Here is a 21,636-nt window from a genome sequence, read left to right as displayed (position 1 = left end):
GAATTTCAATTAGCAACAAATTTGACAATCACTCGTTAATCATTTGTCAGGCAAACACACCAAGACTGTTTTTTTCATCAAATGTGAGAGATTTGTATAGTTGTAAATTGAATATCTTAGAATTTTAGATGTTGTTTGGACAAAATGAGCATTTTAAAGATAAGGTAATCTAGGTAATTGTGATTCATTTTGCCTATTTTTGGACATTTTATAAACGACGAATAAATTGAAAAATAATCAGCAGTTTCGGCAACAATGAAAATAATCATTAGTTACAGCCCTTTACAAAACTGTATATGCATTCACGTTTAAAAACGTATTAAAAAGGACTGTAATCGCTACTAGCGATGTCACAACAGAAACGAGAAACATGCTCTGTCTGTTGTCAAAACCAGCGACACACACCCACACAGCCACGCTGAAGAGGCAGGTACCCTGCAGTGAAAAATCACATCTTCTGCTTCTTTTTTCTCTTCCCTCTCTCTCTCTCTCTCTCTCTCTCTCTATATATATATATATATATATATAGAGAGAGAGATTTATACACATCTTACTCAAACCCCCTCAGGTGAATCCCACAGTCCCGCTTTTTGAGGTTTGCAGTTACATGATAAGCTTGTTAGCTGGGACGTTACATGGACACACCGGGAGAAAACAGCTGTACAAATAAACTGATACTGCACTCAAGACTCAGACATCTTAAAAGGATAATTCGGGTGTTTTGAAGAGGGGTTGTGTGAGGTAGTAGATGAAGGGCGGCAGTTTGGAGAAACAGACGGGAGTTACTGCACGGAGGCAATATACTGCTTTACCCTGCCATCAGACAGCCCTTTCTGATGGCAAACTGAAGCCGCGTTCCTTTCTAATTCCAGCAGAGGGCAGTGAACCAATCTCTCTTAGGGCAACTGGCCACTGAAGGGGTTAAAACTGATTTTAAAACATCGGCTGACATTGTGTTTGGCCACATTTTGGTTTGTTTGAGAAGAAATGCGTTAACCAGTAGATGTGACAGCAGGCTCCCCTTCTCATCCTTCTATATTAGGCTGTAATACATTCCATAAAACCATAACTGTCATGGGAAAAGAGCTTACTGGTGACCTGTGGTCCATTAAGGAGCCTCTCCTGCGTCCCTACCAGCCTCAGAAGTAAATATATCCCAGAGTGTTGTTACTATTATCAGCTAATCTGATAATGCCATATAAACACTAAGGTGTGTGTGTGTATGACTAACGTGTGATATAAAAAAGAGAAAGAGTAAAAGAGACTGAAGGAGATCTACAAGCTGCTTGCCCTGAACCAGTTAATTCATTTAGTTCAAGCCGTTTTCAATTAGTCAGGCAGAGAGCATCATGGGAGACGAGGCTCCGCTGGGATACAGTCGGCCTCTAAGTGCTCAATCCATCATTCGCCGATGAGGGAATGGGATAATCCCATGAATGAATGGCCGGTTAACCTCGCAGCGTAGTGGTCAATAATGTACAAGTGTCAGAGGTTGACCTCTTTATTGATTGGTTCACAGTCTAATCTGCTGCGGGTCGACTGTGTGTGATGGACCAAACATGACAAGACTACTCTCGGTATTCAGACTGTGAGCAACATGAATCATGATAAATTCATGTCCCGTTTCCAGAGTGCATAGTCATTTATACTGTATGTGGAGTTAATAACTTGGAGAAGCACAAGATTCACTGTGTTTATGGGCATTTATTCATGCTTGTATGTTTTGGTTCAGGTATGATCTTTCCCTCTGTAAATCTCCCCTCAACCCACACTACACAAATAAGCCTTTGCTTATCAAACTTGAGTTAAGTGCCAACTGTAAATTGGCGCCCAAACTGGCCCCGCAAAAGTCCATTCATTTCCCACAGAGCTGAGCAACCAGGGAAACTATTCACAAGCTTGATCAGCTGCGACAAGTTGGTGAAACCAGCTGTCAACAACTGTCAACGACTGATCAATCTATCCAACTCGCTTGATTCCCTGCTGGCGGGGTTACATTTCCAGAACAATAATTCCACCTGAAAACTGCAAAACACAGGAGACGCTGGTCCTAGCTGTGTTCAAAACATGCAAGCTAAACTTTTAATAAACAACTGCATGAATAAACATCTCAAAATGATCCCAGGATAACGGTTAAATCTACAGTTTGTGATCTGAAGTCATTGAGTGTTTTCTGTTTATCTGCATCTAAAGCTACCTAACTAGCACCACAAAGCTAACAATGTCACAGTGCTAATATCAATGGATTGTTATAACAGATAAGCAAACTAGAGTGATAACTCCCAATTATTTCCATTGATTCGTTGATGAATCTGTACATTATTTTCTTGATTAAAGAGGACCTATTATGCATATTTTCTGGTTCATACTTGTATTTTCGGTTTCTACTAGACCATGTTTACATGCTTTACTGTTCAAAAATCTATTTACTTTTCTCATACCAGCTGTGCTGCAGTGCCTCTTTTCACCCTCTGTCTAAAACGCTCTGTTTCTGTCCCCGAAAAGCCCAGTCTGCTCTGATTGGTCAGCTGGCCCACTGTTATGATTGGTCAACCGAACCAACTTTTCGGACTCTGCTCCAGCTCCGCTCTAACTAGCTTTGTTTGAGGGAGTGCCAAACTCGCAACTAGGTAAAATGTGTTACTTGGTGACATCACCACGTTACAGAAGAAAAGGCGGGACTTCAAGCGAGGTGTTTCAGGCAGTTCAGGAGCAGTATTTCTGTGGGGGAGATTAACTCCCTTTGGTGTGGACTTTGGGCTTTGTAACTTTGCAGACCTTTTACATATACAAAAAAAACTATATAACACACCAACGGAAAGGGGAAAAGCATAAAAGATCCTTTTTAAGCAACTCATCATTTTGTATATAAAATGTCAGAAAATAGAGTAAAATGTTTCCCAAAGCTTAAGGTGACCTTTTCCAATTGCTAATTGTATTCAGTTTACTATCATACTGTATATGACAAAGATAACTATCAAATATTCACATTTGAGAAGCTGGAATCAGAGAATATTTGGCATTTTTTTTGCTTGAAAAATGACTGAAATTAGTAATAAATTAATTAATTAATTTCTGCTACAGTTCTCTCGCACTTCCAACAGTCCACTTGAATAAGAACCTTATCTAATCTGATATGAATATGATATGGATATTTGGATATAATATGGACAGACCTCCTTCTTTAATAGTCATCCTGAAAGCCTTTCCATATAGATCAGGCATTAGTGGTTGTTTTAGCCATGCTGGACCCATTAGCACAAGGGAAAGAGAGTGTGCACTGAGCTGAACTTCATTACAAAACGTTTGCAAAGACAGAGAATATTTCTCTTCCCTGCTATCCCCAAGTGAGTCATTTCAAATAATGTGATTTTACAATCACAACATTTAAGTCTGAAATGAAACAAGTCTGCCATTTTCTCCTTATTAACCATCTTATATCAGGGTTACATTGCTCAGAAAGTGGAAAGCGAAGGTAAGAGGTGAATAAACGTACGCAGCCAAGTGTGCCGACAGGGTCACTGAAAGGTCTGGAGTCACTTCCATTAGAGACTCTATTAAACCAGAGAACCTTCTGACTAAAAAAGGTTTCTGACTTTCCTCTGTGAATGAAGCAAAGAGAGCCAGAAGGCAGTACTAAAGAATCCCCTGAATCCTTCATAGGTCTGTCTGACCTACTTTCTCAAGCTACTGATTCTCATCCGCAGGGGAGAAAAAATATTCTCACCTGTGTTGAATACCTATTCTCTTTAATGGTATGTATTGCTCTCTGTTTATTTAAACACAACCTCAGGACATTAGATATAGTGCCTGGTGGAATCCAGCCTGCCTACTGCATTATTGATAAGGTACTTAAGATAGAAAAATGTGTTCTTGTCCTACTTCTTGCTAAGAGCTTTGAGTTATATGCTTTTGACAGAAGTTTTTTGTCATTTTTTGGGGGTCAAATTTATTATATCAGGATAAACCACTGGAGGTCCCAAAGCAAACACTCACAAGAACTAATAGAAAACAAAACAATACAAAACACAACCAGCAACACATTGCATGTTGCTCAAACTCGGAAAACTTGTTCTCTTAAAGTATTTAAAGTGTTATGAATGGTATCCACCTTTGAGTCATCCCGTAAAGTTTGAAAGAAGTCACAGTCTTGTGTTCAGCGTACACGGATCAGAAGTGAACTACGGCTTTAGACTTTCTTCTGGACTACTTCTCGGGCATTTATGCACTTCAAGATAGGACGAAAGGTTTGTTTAGCTACAGAATCTACTCGATCAGACTTGAGCTTATGGTGCGTTCGGTCACGCTGTGGCCATCTTAAATTCCTAAAAGTTACAGAGTCTAGTAGAAAGCAGTGGATTGGACATCATCCTGAACTTAAATGCCAACAAACGGGGAACAATACAAAGTTATAACAGTGAAAGAAAGCTTTTGCGACGTCTGATCATGCTGCTCATGTCTATGCTTCTCACCTGTACTGAGCCTGGAAGTGTTCCTGGACAAAACTGTGTCGATCTCGAGGCTGCTGTGTGCTGGCTGAACTGGGACTGGAAGGATCGTCCAATGAGCTGGGTCCCTGCAGACAGCGAAAGAGGGACAGAAAGGAGAGAAATGATCACTTTAGTGGACATGGTATATCTTTTTGAGAGCACACTTTGCAGGCAGATGCATAAACACAAATACACATTATCATGTTGAATGATATTAAATAGAAATAAGTTAGAATAACAAGTTTCTTACATGCAGTAGGAAAGACTTTATTTTACAAAAAAGTTGCTGTCGGTCTAAATTTCAAATTTTGATTAGGAATCTTTATCCCATCTGTCTTTACTCTGTTTGCCCAAATTAATATCAGGCATTAGATATATCACTGGCAAAAGATTATTTTGGAGGAAGAGATAATGCAAAACTCTGTTTAACAGAAGCCAATGAGCTCTTGTGTATAGCAGCTTTACCCAGACTTGATTGCAGATATTGACAGAATGGGAGATAAAAGAATAACTCAACATCTTGGACTTTGCCTTTCGCCTGCAGTATTTAGAGAATATACTGTCGAAAAAATCAAATCCTGAGTAATGAGGTGTGAGTCTTGAGAAAGGAGTAAGAAGGGTGAATCAGCATTTTTGCTCCATAGAATTTACTTCTTCAATAAACTATGAGATGATCAAACATCAGACATGCAGATAAAGAGAGGAGGAGGAGAAAGGAGATGAGAAACAGACAAAGTGAGACTATTAAATCAACTGGGGAAAAAAAGATGATTCATAAAATGTTAGAGCAGGGAGGGGATGTCATCTGTCTGGGAGAATAAGAAAAGTTTAAATGGTAAACAATCAACACAGACTGGAGTCATTGAAATATGTGAGATGTCAACCGTCCTCGCCTGCTGAATAAACTAAACGACTGTGATAGCCTGCATGCTGCGTCGGACTCAGCGGGAGGGCAGAGAGACTTCAAAGATAAATATAAGAATAAAAGAATGAAGGTGATGAATAAAAGATGGACAACTGTGACTCGAGGAAACAGAGCAACAGATTGATGAATCTTTATCTTGTATGGTTGCTATTGAAGCTGTCAGTGAACACGAGGCGGTAATGACTGATTTAACACACGGGCCAGACACACACAGACACGAGCAGTTCAGTCGAGGTCTGATGCTGCATGTAGTTAGGAAAAAGTGTTGATCGGTTGTCTGATAGTACAGACAAACATCCTGTACCGATTATGTTAGAACTACAGCACAGTTTAAGATACGCTATTTTTGCTGGAGGAACATTTGAGCAACGACGCACCAGTAAGGTATGAATATGTGCACAGCAAAAACAGTTATGTTTGTAGATTTCAGGCAGGTTAAAAGGCATCCTCTCTGCAGAGTGATGGGCTACCACTACTACTTTTTCTACAACTTTTTTGGCACTTAACATTGGCATTGGTTGTAAATTGTGCCCTGCAGACTTGTCTAAAGGCCCTGCACCCACACAGGTGTTTTCAATTACTCTGCCTAATTAGACCTCAGCTGCATTTGAAAAATTACGTCCTAATTTCTTTTCCCAACCGCTTTTCGTTGACCTCGATGGAAAACGTCATGAGGTCAAGGAAAGATGTGAAGAAGAATTCAGAAGGACTTAGGAAAAGAAAACCGCAGTGTTAAGAGAATCTGACTGCATTTCCGCTAGGCTCCGTAGTGATGATGTGACGGCGGCAGGTGTTAGTGACGCGGGTCTGCTGTGGTGAAACTACAATGTTCAAAAGATGACCTACAAAAGGTGCTGCTTCCCTATGTGCATTGTTAAACAGCTCTTTCGGTGACAGGCTGCTTCACCCGAGGTGTGTGAAAGAGAGATACCGCATGTCCTTCTGCTGCTGGAACACTCCACATCAACATATAATAAAGGATTATTTGACCTAACCTGGACAACCAGTTGAAAATATCACTTCCTTAACAAGGTATGAATCAAAATTAAAAAAAGAATATGAAAAAATAATGATTTTGTTACTTGAAACGCAAAAATAACCATTCTAATGTGTAACAAACTGAACTGAACTGAACTGGACTGCTTGGTGGAAACGTGCCAAATGTTTCAGTTCCATCAAGTGTCCCAGTAAGACATTGCCAGTGACTGAGTCAGCATGTACAACACTAGGACCCTACTGGTGAAACAAACATGTAGTAAACTACTGACAGTGATGTATTGAACGGCATCAACAGAAAGGACAACTGGGAATCCAAGCACTACTTGGTGGTATAACAAAACCCGGTGTACCTATAGAGACTCATTCTGTTTTTTTTCATCATATAAATTATGGGTAAATTTACAGAGATTTACTAGAGGGAAAAGTCTGAAACTTTAAGGTGTTTCGAGTCCTGGAAATGGTGGCCTAAAACAGATTACCTGGATGAACTCTTCCTCAGGGCAGAGATTAGTCTACTGCTATACTACTACTTTCGGATGTGAATGATGAACACTTTGTAACTGTTTCATCAGGATGACGTTTCAAACTTCTGAGAAATCATTAAGTGGTACACAGATACTAAATGGGGAATATAACATTCAGGCTCAAACTCTTGTGTGGGACTCAAACATTAAGCAGCGAATCAAGTCATAGTCCATTGAGATACCGAGGTCTGGTCTCTCCACCTTCTCGAGGGAAATGAGACTTTCTGCGCCGGTCTCGCATCGTGTCTTCGGAAATAATGACAATCCAATTTTGATGAAGTTTTGCTATTGTTCAAACTAAATCCAATCACTGCTGCAGACATTTTAAACAATGAGCTGCTTTTTGGCATCTTTGAAAACTTCTCCAAGGAAGGGCTCTTTACTAGAATATATAATGAGGCAAAAGCACAAAGCCAAAAAAAAATTGTGTGTGACAATTTACTTTCAAACTCCACCTCAGCCCATCTCCAGACTTGGCCTTGTCTTAACTTTAATGTTTATCTCTACTAAGTGGATAAAAACACAACATAAAAGCTCATTATGCTTTAAATCACTGCAAAATGCAATAGTAATATCTCTATCTTTTGTTACCAAGAGAAACCACAAGACAAGATTTCCAATTAGTGCTACAGTGTCTGGCGAGGACACCGAGAGTCAACACAACGGAGTAGAAAACGCAGATCAGCTACAAACAGCTGTTTGGGAGCAGTATTACCACATGCTCACACCTCAGCCATCTGCTCAAGAAATACTGCATATCCATCTTGACGTGGCTTTACGCTATCTGTAAGATAAAAGCAGAATTAAGGCGAGAAATAACCGAGTGATGTGTAAACAAAACAGAACTGTCTCGGAGCAGCACATCACTCGTAACGGACGGTTTAGGAGGCCTGTGTGAGCTATAGAGATTGGAAAAGGGATTCATCGGCACCTGGGGATCATGCCATGCAGCAGGGGCTATTTGAACTTTAATTTCCATTTTGCGCTGGTGAGTATCGGTTTCACTCAGAGTTGGGTGCCAGAATGAATAGTTATTATGCATACTTGAGATGCAGAGCTTCTGAATCTTGGATGGACTTAAAATCTCTGGCAATCACATATGATCTTACAGCTCCACTGAGCCATATTTTCACTGAATCAAATGAGATTTCTATAATTTTTCTCTGCATACACCACTCAAAATGTGCTATTTAAATAATAATAGTGTGTATTTCACATGTATATACCATCGCTCATTAGTATATCACAAGCCGAGCCGTGACCGCCTCTCTTTCTCTCAATTTCACCCTCTTTTCTCCATCTCTTCCCTGGAGGACAATGGAGACCGATCCTCAGACCCTCAGAGACGGACTAGGTTACAAGCATCACCATGGAAACCCTGGCCTCATTCCCCCCAATCAACATATGAGAACAGGGAACTTTTTCATCAGTCACAGCGTGGCCTGAAAATAAAAAAAAGGCTAATCAGCCATTCATGTTTGTCTGAAGTATCTGCCATACTGTCTCTCTGAAGCACCATGCCCAATGTGGATGAATGAGTACAAAAACTCAACTCAAGTATTCTAAAATGACTAGTATCTATTGTACAAATTCAAGTGAAGGATCACACTTGAATTTCTAGGTAAGATTCTAAGTACTGTGAGAACAACTATTCTCATGAAAGCACAAGGACGAGAGCATGGCAGGTATTCAAGGGTTGCGGGCAAGTTTGCAGAGTTAATGGCGTTTGCACATTGAACAGCGTTTCAAGATGTAAAATGAATTGCGGATCTGAAATTGCTCTCATATTCTCCTTAAGATAACTGTTAAACCCTGCAGATGCACATGATATACCACTGTAAAGTTCAATTTAGAATATGTCACTGATGGCATAATGTTTAACGGAGTACATGGTGTAGTAATTTCTGTTTCTGCACACTGAAGATAGATTCCTCAATACCAGTAGGATTATGCATGGTTTATTTTGATCACTTAAACCTGTAGTAGGCAGAATGTTTTTGGCATCATTGGGCAAAAATTACATAAAAACCTTTCAGCATATTGTGATTCATGTGTTCTGAGAGAAAACTAGACTTCTGCACCTCCTCATGGCTCTGTTTTCAGGCTTTCAAAAATCTAGCCCGTGATGGGAGACTTTGGCCAATCACAGGTAATTTCAGAGAGAGAGCGTTCCTATTGGCTGTGGACGGTGCTTGGTATGTCCTCAACTGATCTCAACATGGCTGTCGGGTCACAAACTTTCTCATTTTACAGCTAAACAGTACACTACAAGATGTTTCTGAAAACATGTAATGCTAGAAATATGCATTACAGTAACAGAATATTGATTCATATTTGATCAGCGCTGCCTAGTTTGACCGTTTGATCGGAGTTCCCGAGTGATTGACAGCTGCTCAGAGACGGCAGGCTCCAGCTCGGCTCTGATTGGTTGTCTCCCTTTGGTCTGTGAAATCTTGCAGATGCACTTAGGAGCACCGCAGGACACAGAGGCACATGATTTTTTTTCAGATTACCTGTCTCATGCTCTCCTGTCAGGATATAGTGAATTTCTTTTAATCATATTTGGTCCAATTCTACACACTGCAGCTTCAAGTAATTGTAGATTAAAATAGGAATTTTGCAGTTCAGCAATACTGTAGCAATCCTATTGCAATCTTCCTCATACACACTTAATCTAGGTGAGGACAAAAAGTGCCAAGAAAGAAAGAAAGTTGCTTGTGATGGTGAAGAGAGGAATATGAGTAGGAGACAAAGACTGGCTTTGATACTTAGTTAATTCTCTGGGCATAATTGATGAAAACCAGGGCTTATCACTGCACACGTGGGACAGGTCATAAACCATTTAATGAAAACAGATAAACAGACGACTCCATTGTACAAGAATTAGAGTAAGTGACAGTGATAGGAAGACAGAAACTGCAGGTGTGTATCTAACCAACTATAAAGCGAGATTCACTCATCTGATCGACTGATCCCGTGGAGTGCTTTGTCGAATTTGGTGCAATTTGGACACACGACACGTTCAATATTAATACACTTTAAATAAAAAACAGCAGACCGCAGATCAGTTCACTGCTGCTGGATCCTGGATATAACCCGCTAACGCTGGATAACATTACAACCCAACTTTTCTTCACTTCTGTAACGGGCAGGCTGATCGACTGCAGTTATACTAACATTATAGCCTACATTACATGGATGCTGGATAAAACGTTACAACCAGACTCTTCCTCACTTCCCTGGAGTTAACACAAGCAGACAGCCAACTGGAAGCAGAATCAAACCAGTGTATTTCACCGGTTTGACCGTGAGTAAGCCGTGACTGGGGTGAGTTTTTCCCCGTGAGTAAGACTGTATTTCCCCGGTGTCAGACTTGATACTAACTTATAACACTAATAATGTTACCGCCAGCAAAATACCTCCGCTAATTAAATCCATGCTCTACTTTCTAGCAGTGGTGGTTTTGTCAAAGCAGGAGACTAATTCGCCTATTTGGAAATTACCTCCGCTAAGTGTATTTCACCGATGTTTCTGACAGCGAGTAACCGCAACTTGTGTGTGTGATCACACAGGCCAAGCATTCGCCCTGTGCACTAATATCTAAAAAAAGACACATACTGTATATGTTGAAGAAACAGAAGCAGATACACACAGTTAAAACACAGGGAGACACAGAGAGAGAGAGAAAGACTGTGTCTCTTTATTTAGCACCCAGGGAATAACGAATACCACCACAACGTTGTCCCAGCTCTGCTATCGTCTGCCAAAAATAGATGCGGGGGCCGGCCGCAGCAATAACAACTGAATACTAATATTCAGAAGCACTAAGCTGTTCAATTGTCACACTGGGTGTAATCCAAAAAAACTCTGAATGCTAACAGATCTAGGCCACATTCCACTGCCTCCTGTTGCTCGGGGACAAAATTACCGGCGGCATCTCCATGCCCCCGGCAGTGTAATTGATTTTTTTAAGATTTACTTATCGGCCCTGGTTTCAGAGCTCAGCATGCTCCAACTAAAAAAGCTGCATTTGCCTTCTTCTCTTAATGACTGTAGTGTCAAACTGTAGACGAGCTGCTTTCAGAAAAAGGTACTGGAGCGATGAGTAGGTTCAGGGGGGTTATAAGAAGTGACAACTACATCAGGCAACTGAGGAAAAGCCTAGAAGAAACATTCAAGGGCTAAAAATAAAAGGCTCTTTTTCTGCTTTTTTTGCAGTCAGGGATATTTTGCTCATGCTTTTGCTTTAACAGCCCGTTTTATTTATTGTTTTTTGCCCAGACGGCCAGGTGTTGGTCGATTAAAGCACAAAGAAGTGATCTAATACAGGGTACGAGCCAAAAGCCTGGAGGTCTTGTAGCAATGGGTTCTGGGATTTGGACACACATGCCTTCGAGAATAACTGAATTATTTGTGATGAGCGTTGATGGTAACTTTAGTACACAAAGCCTGTTTCTATTATTACACCGATGCTCTAAAATGAACTACTTTTCAGCGTTGCCAGCGAAGCCATTCCCAGCATACTGAGCAAGTTTTCAGAGGTGTAAAAAGAGCTAAGGTCACATTGAAAAGAACATTGTGTCCTCCAACTCTTTTGTTCTCCCTTTCTGTTTGCTCGACGAGCGAGAGGTCAAACGGGTACATATCACCACCATCAGCAGAGCTCGGCATCATCGCATCAGAGGAGCAGCAAGGACTCCTGGGTATTGTGTATCAGTGAGAATGTTGCGCTTTCTGCACACACTCATGCGAAAGGCTCACCAGGGCAAACACACGCGCACGTGCACACAACACATAAACTTCAAGGACGCACAGTCACAACCACTGCGTTGTCAAATTAGAGACAAGTCATGCTGCCGCTCCAGTCAGCCCTTCTATGTACTGGCGATGACGTAAGAAACAAGACCGCTTGTTCACACAGTTTATAATAATATATGATATCAGTGAAACCTAAAGGGTGTTTTTCCTCACATATCAAACGAAGCAGCGCCACAGTAACCTTTTACTATAGTGTTAATGTCCTTGTTACTGGCAATTAGTCAACATCACTCCACTGCTGGATCCCAGGGAACTCACCTGGTGGTGGTGTGTGTGTGTGTGTGTGTGTGTGTGTGTAGTCAGCACTATATGCACACAGCTAAGCTAAAAACAAAGAGCAGATTGCTTCTCTGGTTGTCTTGGGATCCTGCGTAGCTGCATAATACCCATCTCCCCACCTGCAGCTTTCATATGTGCTGCTGTCTTCGTGCCTGTCTCTCCCTACTGCACCACTACAGGACATCACAACATGCAAGATTTGGTAAAGCCACCGAGGCACTCTCACATCAGAGAAACTGTCAAAAAATGTAAGCAGTTCACTCTACAAGCAAAGATGCCAAATTTGTGGCATATACATTATCGCCCTGTTCAGACCTGGTATTAACATGCATCCTCAGTGATCAGATCTCTGAAGTGGAGAGCTCTAAGAACAGGTGTGAACATACTCAAGGCGCATTGAGGATGCGTTGAGATCCGATCAGTTAGACCACATTCAAAGGCGCCCTGGGCCACATATGGCCCCATTCTTTTAGCAGTGTGTACACAAATGTGTCCTGGGCCACATTAAGGACCGCCTACTCAACTGACGTCTCCGCTGGAATCCCCGGGGTCTCTGCGCTCCTCATGTGAATAGACAGGCAGACGCGAGCGCTTGTCTGCCTCGCGGCATGGAAAAGGCTTTTGTGCTCTACTGTACTCTGTCGGTACAATTGTATTTCATTAAAATATATCTTATCTATAGGCTGCATAATCTACAGACTATCAGGCTAGGCACGCAAAAGTGATCACTGTGAACTTTTCTCCTGCTCCTCAGAAACCTCACCTTTCTTTGGGACTCAATTTTGTGTGAACAGTGAAACATTTCTCCAGTGCAGCCACTGTAAATCTCTTTGGCCCAATGCCTCTGGCAAAGGCCCTGCTTCCCTCCAGGGATCTTCACACTCCAATCCCTACATGAAAACATACGTTGTTATCAAAGCCCTGCTGATTCCCTATGGCACGCATTCATGTGAGACGTTACTGAGGCGCTCCTATGCAGCGTGCTGGGGAGTGAGTGGGAGTTTGGCTTGCTGTGTGTGGTTGTATATTTGAAGGTGTGTGTGTGTGTGTGTATGTGGGGGGTTGTAGCAAGCAAAAGAATCTGAAATCACTACAACAATGGGAAAGAGTGGGTGTTTGGTGTGTGTGCATGGGCGAGTTGTTATAGCTACAAAACATGAGAACAACCAACCAAGAGAGGCAGGTTGGCCTGGAGGTAGAGAGACTGACTAATGACCAAAAGGATGCAGATTACAACCACGGCGCTAACACACCAAAAGCTCCAAAATAAATCCCTGTGATCATAATTATTATTCACAATTGGGAAACGAAATTATCTTTTTGCAATTTGAAACAGCAACCACTGAAGGCTTGAAAGGTGTCCCTAAATCTTTGTAGCTTCGTCTTTAATGGAGCAGAACGGCTGGGAACAGCTTGAATATAATAATAATAACAATAATAAGTTTATTAATATAGCACCTTTCAAGAGCAGATATCACAAAGTGCTTCACAACAAAAGACAAAATAGCAAGTAAAAGACAAAGATGAAATGTAGACGTCAAGCTAAATCCAAGCTGGCTACAGCCTCCTTCCTCTGTGACGAAAGAAACGACAAACCTTTCATATTTGTTTACTTTTTTCAGTCCTGTAGGCCTGCGTTCAAGCAGCAGCAGCAGCAGCAGCTACAGAGTATGGGTTTCACTCTTGGTGTCAGTGAATTCATATTTTAAAGGAATATTTCACCCACAAAATGACCATTTGCATATCAATTAAAACTTAATTACTTAAAACTGGACTCGCAAAAAACGAGTAGCACGCCTGCCCAAGCGTAAGATTGTTTTATATAGTACGTTTTTAGTTAAAATGCTTGTGTTTTGGATGTAGTGAGTATACGACTGGATAAACAAGATTTGGATTATACTGCACGAGTTGTGTGAGAGTTCATAAACAGATGTTTTGATAAAGTGTTGCTGTTGTTAAATGCGGCCCCCATTAACTTCAATTCATCAAGACTTTTCTCTGTTTTTTGATTCTTCATTCACCATGGAGGCGTGCGAGAAAAATAAAGGTAACACGGGGGTGAGTAATTGATATACAAATGATCATTTTGTGAGTAAAATATCCCTTTAACACTGATAAATTTCCTATTTCAATGTCAGCAGGAAAGTAGCACTTCTATACCGCTACTGAAGTGACCCAAAGGCACTTCTGTAAAATGACAATAAGGAAATGTAATTTTGAATAATGCTACTGTGTCAGTGTGCTGAGCGAGTTCAGCTGCAGTTGGGCACAAAAACACCTCTTTTATTGAAACTAAAAATAATCTCTGAAAAATAAATGGCTGAGGGAAGACGCTGATTCAGTTATCGTCTCAAACCACATTTCTAATCAACTGGCTGGCTCAAGGGGCTTAACACATTCACCTTAGCTGCCAGCAACTGCTCTGAGTCATCCCTACACACACTCACACATACCCAAACATCTCACAGACATGCACACACTATCATACATTAACTGTCATGGGCCTGCTCCCTTTCTGTTTCACTTTCTGTGCATTCACACAGGCTCATAATAGTGCAGATTTCTCACAAAAAGACTATCACCGAACGGTCTCCGGCTCGTGGTCACGAAGCAAGAGTGACGCCGTTCGCTGAGGTGATGAAGCAAAACTGCGACAGCAGAGCATGACAGAAACTTGAATGGGTGGGGATGAATTTGAGATGCTGCCATGGTTCTTCTCCCAAATGTGTTTTCAACACAGTGAGACAAAGCGCTGGGATCCCAAAGTGCCAAATTCAGCCAGAGCTGTGATCCCGCAGTGCCAAATTCAGCCGGAGCTACCAGACATGTAATCTCAGGCAGCCATGCCCCTCTGGCTCAAATGATGGAGGTCTGGAGAAATGTTCATGATAAAAAGCTGGGAAATGGAGTCCTCAGCCAAAGGCAGCAGTGACTGTGGTAGTTCTAAGGCTCAAAGACCAATGGATACGGCACCTATCCTGCCACATTTCTATATTAGATAAGACCATAAACCATAAAACATTTTTTCTAAGAGAGCTGATTGGTTTGAACAGTTTCACCTACATGTCCTCAAGTTTCCTCAACAAGTGAGGAAAGCAAGCCAACGAGTAAAGTCAAGAGGAAAAACACAAAAAGCTCTTCTCATTTTTCATCTTTATCTCAACTGATCATTCCAATACACGGATATTTTCACAGCGACATGATCATCTGGAATGAAGCTAAGTGGTGAGTGAGAGTGGTGTGAAAATGTTCGGCAAATGCCGAGAGTTATTTCCTGTCTCGCGAGCGCAGAACGTACATGGTAGTTGGCCGTCAGCTGTCGTCTTTGCGGTGTGTTCGAGTGCAACTTTTTGCCTGAGACAAAGGCGACGAGAGGCGACTCAACGGTCGTCCTTCGTTGCCGCTAGTTCTTTGATGTCAGGTTAGTGTGTCTGGGCCATTATATATAGCAACAGTCTTTTATAAAGAAATAACATACTGTAGAACAGCATGATTTACCAATCAGAGTATAAAGTGTATATGTGTACGTATTGCCGTAAAGCTCAGACTTCTGAAAATTACAACTGGTATCTGAAAAGCATTCGCAAAAATCAGAACACCAACTTCTCACATTAAACAGACTTTCCAACAGCACTGAATGCACCATGGACTTTTCCATTCCAGGAACTACACTTTTACTCGACTTTTAAAATCAAATTCAGGAAATGAACATATTCAAAATGCAAGAATAAAGAAATATAGAATAAATGGAGGAAGGGTACTAAGTAAAAACTAAATATAGCAGGAGGACCTGGCACAAGACCATCACACCAATACTGTAATAAATTATTCACTTCTGCGTCTGCCTAAGTGAAAACCTAGATGCTTTGTGTTGTGTCTGTAATTAGTACGGTGCTTGCTTAAAGTACTTCCATTCAGCTAACGTTACCATGTCACAAGGTCACCCGGCAGCATCATCTCAAATAAACAGCTTTAATAGCAAACACTCACAACCACATTTTAATAATTGTATAATTAATTGACTGGACTGTACGACATGTCTGGTTTCTCTCCTCTGTTCACCTTTGTTTGACTGTGTTGATGAGTTAAGTGTGCAGTTACTGTCTTATTAAGCTTGTTTGTCTTTGTGTGTGTGTGTGTATATTTGAGTGTGTTCGGCGCCGAAGTAGCCCACACTTTAGCTGCTGCTATCAGCTTGATGTTTTCGGTCTCCTGCAGGAAGAGATGACGTCTCCCACTGTGCGTGCGAATTAGGCGAGCCAATGTTGACATAGCTGTTGGCTGCTTCAGGAGATACTCAGATCCACTCTTGTCTTTCAGAGAGTGCCTGCCACCAGAGCATTTGAATGGCACTCATATTATCAGCACAGGCCAGGTTTTAATACAAGCGAGCATGTGTGTGTGTGTGTGTGAGTGTGTGAGTGTGTCTAACACCTGAGTTTGTCAACACCATGTGAGAACTGGAGATTTGTTCATTTCAGCTCACTTTCTAATTAAACAGCTTCTAATAGCACATAAAGCTGTGCTAAAGACCCTAATCGTCTCTCCTGAAATTAACAGTGTGGAAAGGCGGCATGGCGGAGGTTGAACGAGGTCAACGAGACGAGATGGAGGAAGAGAGAGAGAGAGAGAGAGAGAGAGAGAGAGAGAGAGAGAGAGAGAGAGAAGAAATACACAGAGGACAGATAAGAGAGGAGGACACATTGTTTAAAGGCAGAGATAACAAGAGAATTCAAAGGCCACAGTGTGACAGCAGGATGTTAAGAAAAATGTGTGTAACAAGCAGTGTTTGTTTAATTATTTAACAAAACTAAAAGTCTATTGCCATGCTAGTCACCCCGTGAGGCTGTTATACTGATGGGGCCTGGTGATGGCACCAGAGGACTCATCTTGTCAGGCTCAGCTACAAGTTAGCTCTGAAACCGTCAGCTTCAGCTGTGCAACTTCAGGCTCATCTTAAAAATATGGAGATGCAAGTCATAATTATCACTGCAATGTTGACAGTGTTTATAATCTCAAAACTAGTAAAAAGAGTAACTTCAAGAATGATGCCTACAAACAGCTAAGGCTGACAAAGTACAGCTTAGACTGATGAAGGCTGAGTCATATCTAACAGAGCTGAGCCTGACAAATGAGTCCTAAAACAACCATTGTAGAGCTGCAACGATTAATCTATTAATCAATTAGTTTTCAACTATTAAATTAATCTGCAACTATTTTGCAAATTGATTAATCGGTTTGAGTCATCTTTTTAAGACAGAAAAGTACAAAATACTCTGATTCCAGCTTCTTAAATGTGAATATTTTCTGGTTTCTTTACTCCTCTATGACAGTAAACTGAATATCTTTGAGTTGTGGACAAAACAAGACATTTGAGGATGTCACCTTGGGCTTTGGGAAACACTGATCAACATTTTTCACCATTTTCTGACATTTTATAGACCAAAGAACTAATCGATTAATCAAGAAAATAATTAACAGATTAATTGATAATGGAAATTATTTTTAGTTGCAGCCCTAGACCATTGTAGAAAAAAAATTAAACTGAGCGCTTTATAACTTCAACAACATAACAAAGTAAGAAAATAGTTATGGCTGCAATTAACAATTTCCCAGATCCCCAAGATAACATCTTAATATTAAGTTTTCTGTTGGATTAACGCTTGAAAATACAATTATATTCAATTTACAATGATATAAGAGAGAAAAGCAGTAAATTCTCACATGTGAAGACGTAAAGGTTTGACGTTGGTGCTTTATAAATAACTAATTCCGTAAATAACTTGGATGGACTACTAATCGATTAATTGACAAGTCATTTCAGCCCTAAAAACAGTCATTGCTTATTCTTAGTAAAACTAGTGAGCTAGTCACAATTTGCTGTTGCATTTAGCTTAAAGTGTGAACAGAAATCTCCAGTATCATGTTTTAATTTTCAGAAAGAGCGATGCAAAAAAACTATTGAAACAGATCCACCAAACACTGAAGTCAGGCGGGACTTTGGCTCTCTCTATTAAAACAGAGGACGGACAGAAAGAAAGTGGGAGTAGAGAGAGAGATAGGAAAGGGTGAGACACGGTCAGAGCGACATCGGGACTGACTCATAGAGAGAGAGGAGGGGGCACACAGCGGTCCAGAGAAAGGGAGGAATGAAAGAAACGCTGTTCGCGCAATAAAGCGGCTGACTCACCCCTATTCTTTCAGCTCCGGACGGCTGCCGCTAATTCGGCCTATTCAAAGCTGGCTTACGGTAACATGGCAGTCTGGGAGATAGCGCTGGAATCCGCAGGCATTTTTACTCCCCCCTCTTCCACCTCTCATCCTCTGCTCATAACCCCTTCTCCACTGTCACTTCCCCTGTCATAAAGCTCTGCTTGGTGCATTAACTCTGACTCGAACAGCGTCAAAAACAAAAGTGTGTCCAAGCCAGCATGTCTTTTGTTCATTGATATTGATTTATTGCACTAGTTGTGAAGACCAAGAGAAAATAGCTTCAATGTAACTTTCTGTGATCTTGGGCCTATCCCTATCTGAAGAGCACTGCATGTACCCACTCCATTTCATGTGGCGCCGAGTGCAGCCAGACCCGCCACTCTCTGGCCGTTACTATGGAGATGCCAGTCGGCCCAAAACAAAGGCAGAACAGAAAATAAGCAGCCTCAGACAAGAGCTGCTGGCAAAGCTCTGACAGCCAAATCTGGCTTGGCAGTAGAGGCTCGAGCCATCTCTCTCTCTCTCTGTCTCTTTCTATCTCTGCGTCTCTCTCTCTCTCTCTCTCTCTCTGTGTCTCTCATCTGCACACTGGAAGAGCAAATACTGATTTTGAGGAATAAACAAATTGACACGACTTATCGAGATGAAGGGGAAGGAATTAATTAGTCTCTAAAGAGGATGGGTGTTTGCACTCGATCGCTTTGAGAGGAGTTGAGCTTTGAGGTGGCCGGTGGAGCCGAAGCCTCTGGTCCTAACAGAGAAGAAGGAAGCAGCGTTGTTGTTGATGTGTACTTTTGACATTCTGGGAAAGACAGGGAGAGATCTCACACCGAAAGGACAAGCTGAGAACTTTAAACTGAAATGTGATCACTCATAAGACTGGTTAATGTCCTCATAAACTCTTGCTACACTGGAAATCCCCACAATTCATAACACACTTCAGTGGAGGAATCAGGTCTGGCTTTGGTTGATTTAAGAGACACATTTCAACTGAGGCCACTAAAAGCTAGAGTGAGGAGTCTGTTGTTATCTGGTAATCTCAATACTAGGGATGTGACGGTGAGGATATTTTCCCACTGGTTAATAAACTTGTGACAATACCGGTATTACTGATTACACCGGACATTTTACAAGAAAAGACGGCGCTCAACATATATAGAGCGCTTACTTTTATCTTTACCGCTGGATGGCTGTGTTTGGCCTCTTCGGTCAAAATTTCGCTGAGAGGCTGCAGGTTTCCACCTAGAGCCTGTGCACACCGGCAGTGACCACTCCGTCCTCCGTACGGCGATTGCCTCATTAACGTTATGGTTCACTTATAGCATTGGGTTTAAATCTGAAGTAATACCAAATAGCAATTTTGCTTTTCACTTCGACACCAAATCCTACGCCATCATCTTGTCTGCCAACTCTCTCTCATCCCGTTTGTATGAAATCTGACTCCTGCTACTCTGAGCTGAGACTCCATACAGAGCTGATAATTCCACTTTCATATTGTAGCGTCTGTTGTCCGACTATGTTTTGATAAAACACCGCTGATATGCCAAAATGAACTAAATGGGTTTTATTTCTATTAAAAAAAGAAAAACGACGGTGGGGGGCGGTGGGCAAGTAATGTAATCGGCGTGTGCCCGACCACCGTGTAACACCGACTACCACGGCAAGTCTACTCAATACAAAGGCTGAACGATGCGATTGAAAAAAATATTACAAAGAATATTTTTTTATATATAAATGATATCCTGATATGACAGATGTATGCAATTTTCTATAAAATTTATGTTAAATGCAATGAACATATAAAAAATAAATAGTATGACAAATATGAATATGATACTGAAAGTCAATAAACAGTAATATTTACTTTTTGCTCTAAACTTTAAGATATGACTTGGAACAAACAAAAATGACCAGAAAAGTGATATTTCATGTCTCTCTGTGTCTCACAAAGACACTATTAAAGCCTTAGTTGGTCCCTCCGAAGTGTTTTTTTTTTAAATTACCACTTAAAAACACTCTGTGAATTGTCCGTAGAGACATTTGTGTAAGTAATAATTCTGCTTTACTGTTTAAAGGGCTTCTATTTAGAGCCGCAAGGTCCGTGTCTGTTTTTTGAAACCCTTTATCCTTCTGCGAAATCTGCCACACTGGCACATTAACACTTAAGCCTCGCTAAAACCTAGGGAAAACACAAATACACCCACGCGGAGTCGACCGCAATCTAAAGTGTCACATTGCAAACAAGCTGATTAATCTGAAACACTGAGAGACTAAAATATCTTCATTTTCTTACACTTGTAAAAACAATGTACCATGTGAGGTCATTATTGTTTTTCTTCTAAATACAAGCAGCTTTTTTTTTTTTTTACCATTGTTCACTTTTATGACTGAATGTGAAACTAAATAACTTGAGTGAGATATAAATACTTTCTTTTCAGTTCAGGCCCCTGCAGAGGACAATGATGAACAATGTAGAACAGGTGACAGGAACAGGTCAGACTGCTCTGCAGCTACCAGTCATGTTCTACAGGCGATGTCTCCAGGAAGACACAACCATATTAGGAGGAAAAGCTTGTAAAGGAGGGTGTGGTGGAGGAGGTTACGCAACAATGAACCTGCAGGACAGACTATGTTTACCTGAATAAGACCAACTAAAAGCATGTCCATAACTCCTTTCAGTTTCTACCAGCAGGACCGGTTCTCAACACCAAACGCTGGTCACACAGAGGACAGACGATAATGAGTGTGAAAAACGTTAAAGAAATCCCTCTGAGGATGTGAGGTAGATTGGTTATTTTCCTCACGGCCTGTCAGACGTACTCCAAGGTGACAATGTGAGCAACGAATAGCCAACAGGTACCTTTTATCTCCACATTAATTACTGCAAAAAAACACACACACACGTGAGATCTAATACCTCTGAATCTACAGAGCTACTTTTACACCTTTCGTCCAATCACCTTATCAGAAAACCTGCTGTGTAATTTAAAACAGCCAACAGGGATTATAACAAAGCAGATGAATGTGGGCTGCAGTTCAGGAAACTTCAATAACTGCCCACTCAAAAACTGGGATAGGTAAGATTTTACTTATCACCATGTACGCTGTGTTAGACGTACACCTGTTAATATACAAAAACCAGACCAACCAAATAATAGATGACCTTCTGTCACAGGAAAGTGTGTTGTTACTGTAAACATTAGGGGTTTAAGAAAATATCGATACACTTGAGTATCACAATATTATGTTGCAGATTACAGATTACACAAAAAGTTGTGCGATGATGTTGGATGGTACAGTAACTGTGATAAATGCAAAAATGCAGATCCCACTGTTCTGATTGCATAAAAAAGTAAACTTTTTTTACTCAGATTTTATGCATTTCACA

At 41.0% G+C, this 21,636-nt stretch overlaps 1 protein-coding gene across 1 annotated transcript in view; it reads right to left on the bottom strand.

Annotated features, from left to right (window-relative positions):
• The window catches only part of usp43a (ubiquitin specific peptidase 43a), a 132,343-nt gene that overhangs the window by 81,534 nt on the left and 29,173 nt on the right, over positions 1–21,636 (bottom strand). Inside the window, exon 3 of the mRNA XM_037762176.1 lies at positions 4,473–4,576. Within this exon, the coding sequence (XP_037618104.1) occupies positions 4,473–4,576 (104 nt within the window). The remainder of the gene's footprint in view (positions 1–4,472; positions 4,577–21,636) is intronic.

Source organism: Sebastes umbrosus, chromosome 3 (genome assembly GCF_015220745.1).
Source record: "Sebastes umbrosus isolate fSebUmb1 chromosome 3, fSebUmb1.pri, whole genome shotgun sequence".
Lineage (NCBI taxonomy): Eukaryota > Metazoa > Chordata > Actinopteri > Perciformes > Sebastidae > Sebastes > Sebastes umbrosus.
This window is presented reverse-complemented; position numbering and strand designations above follow the sequence as displayed.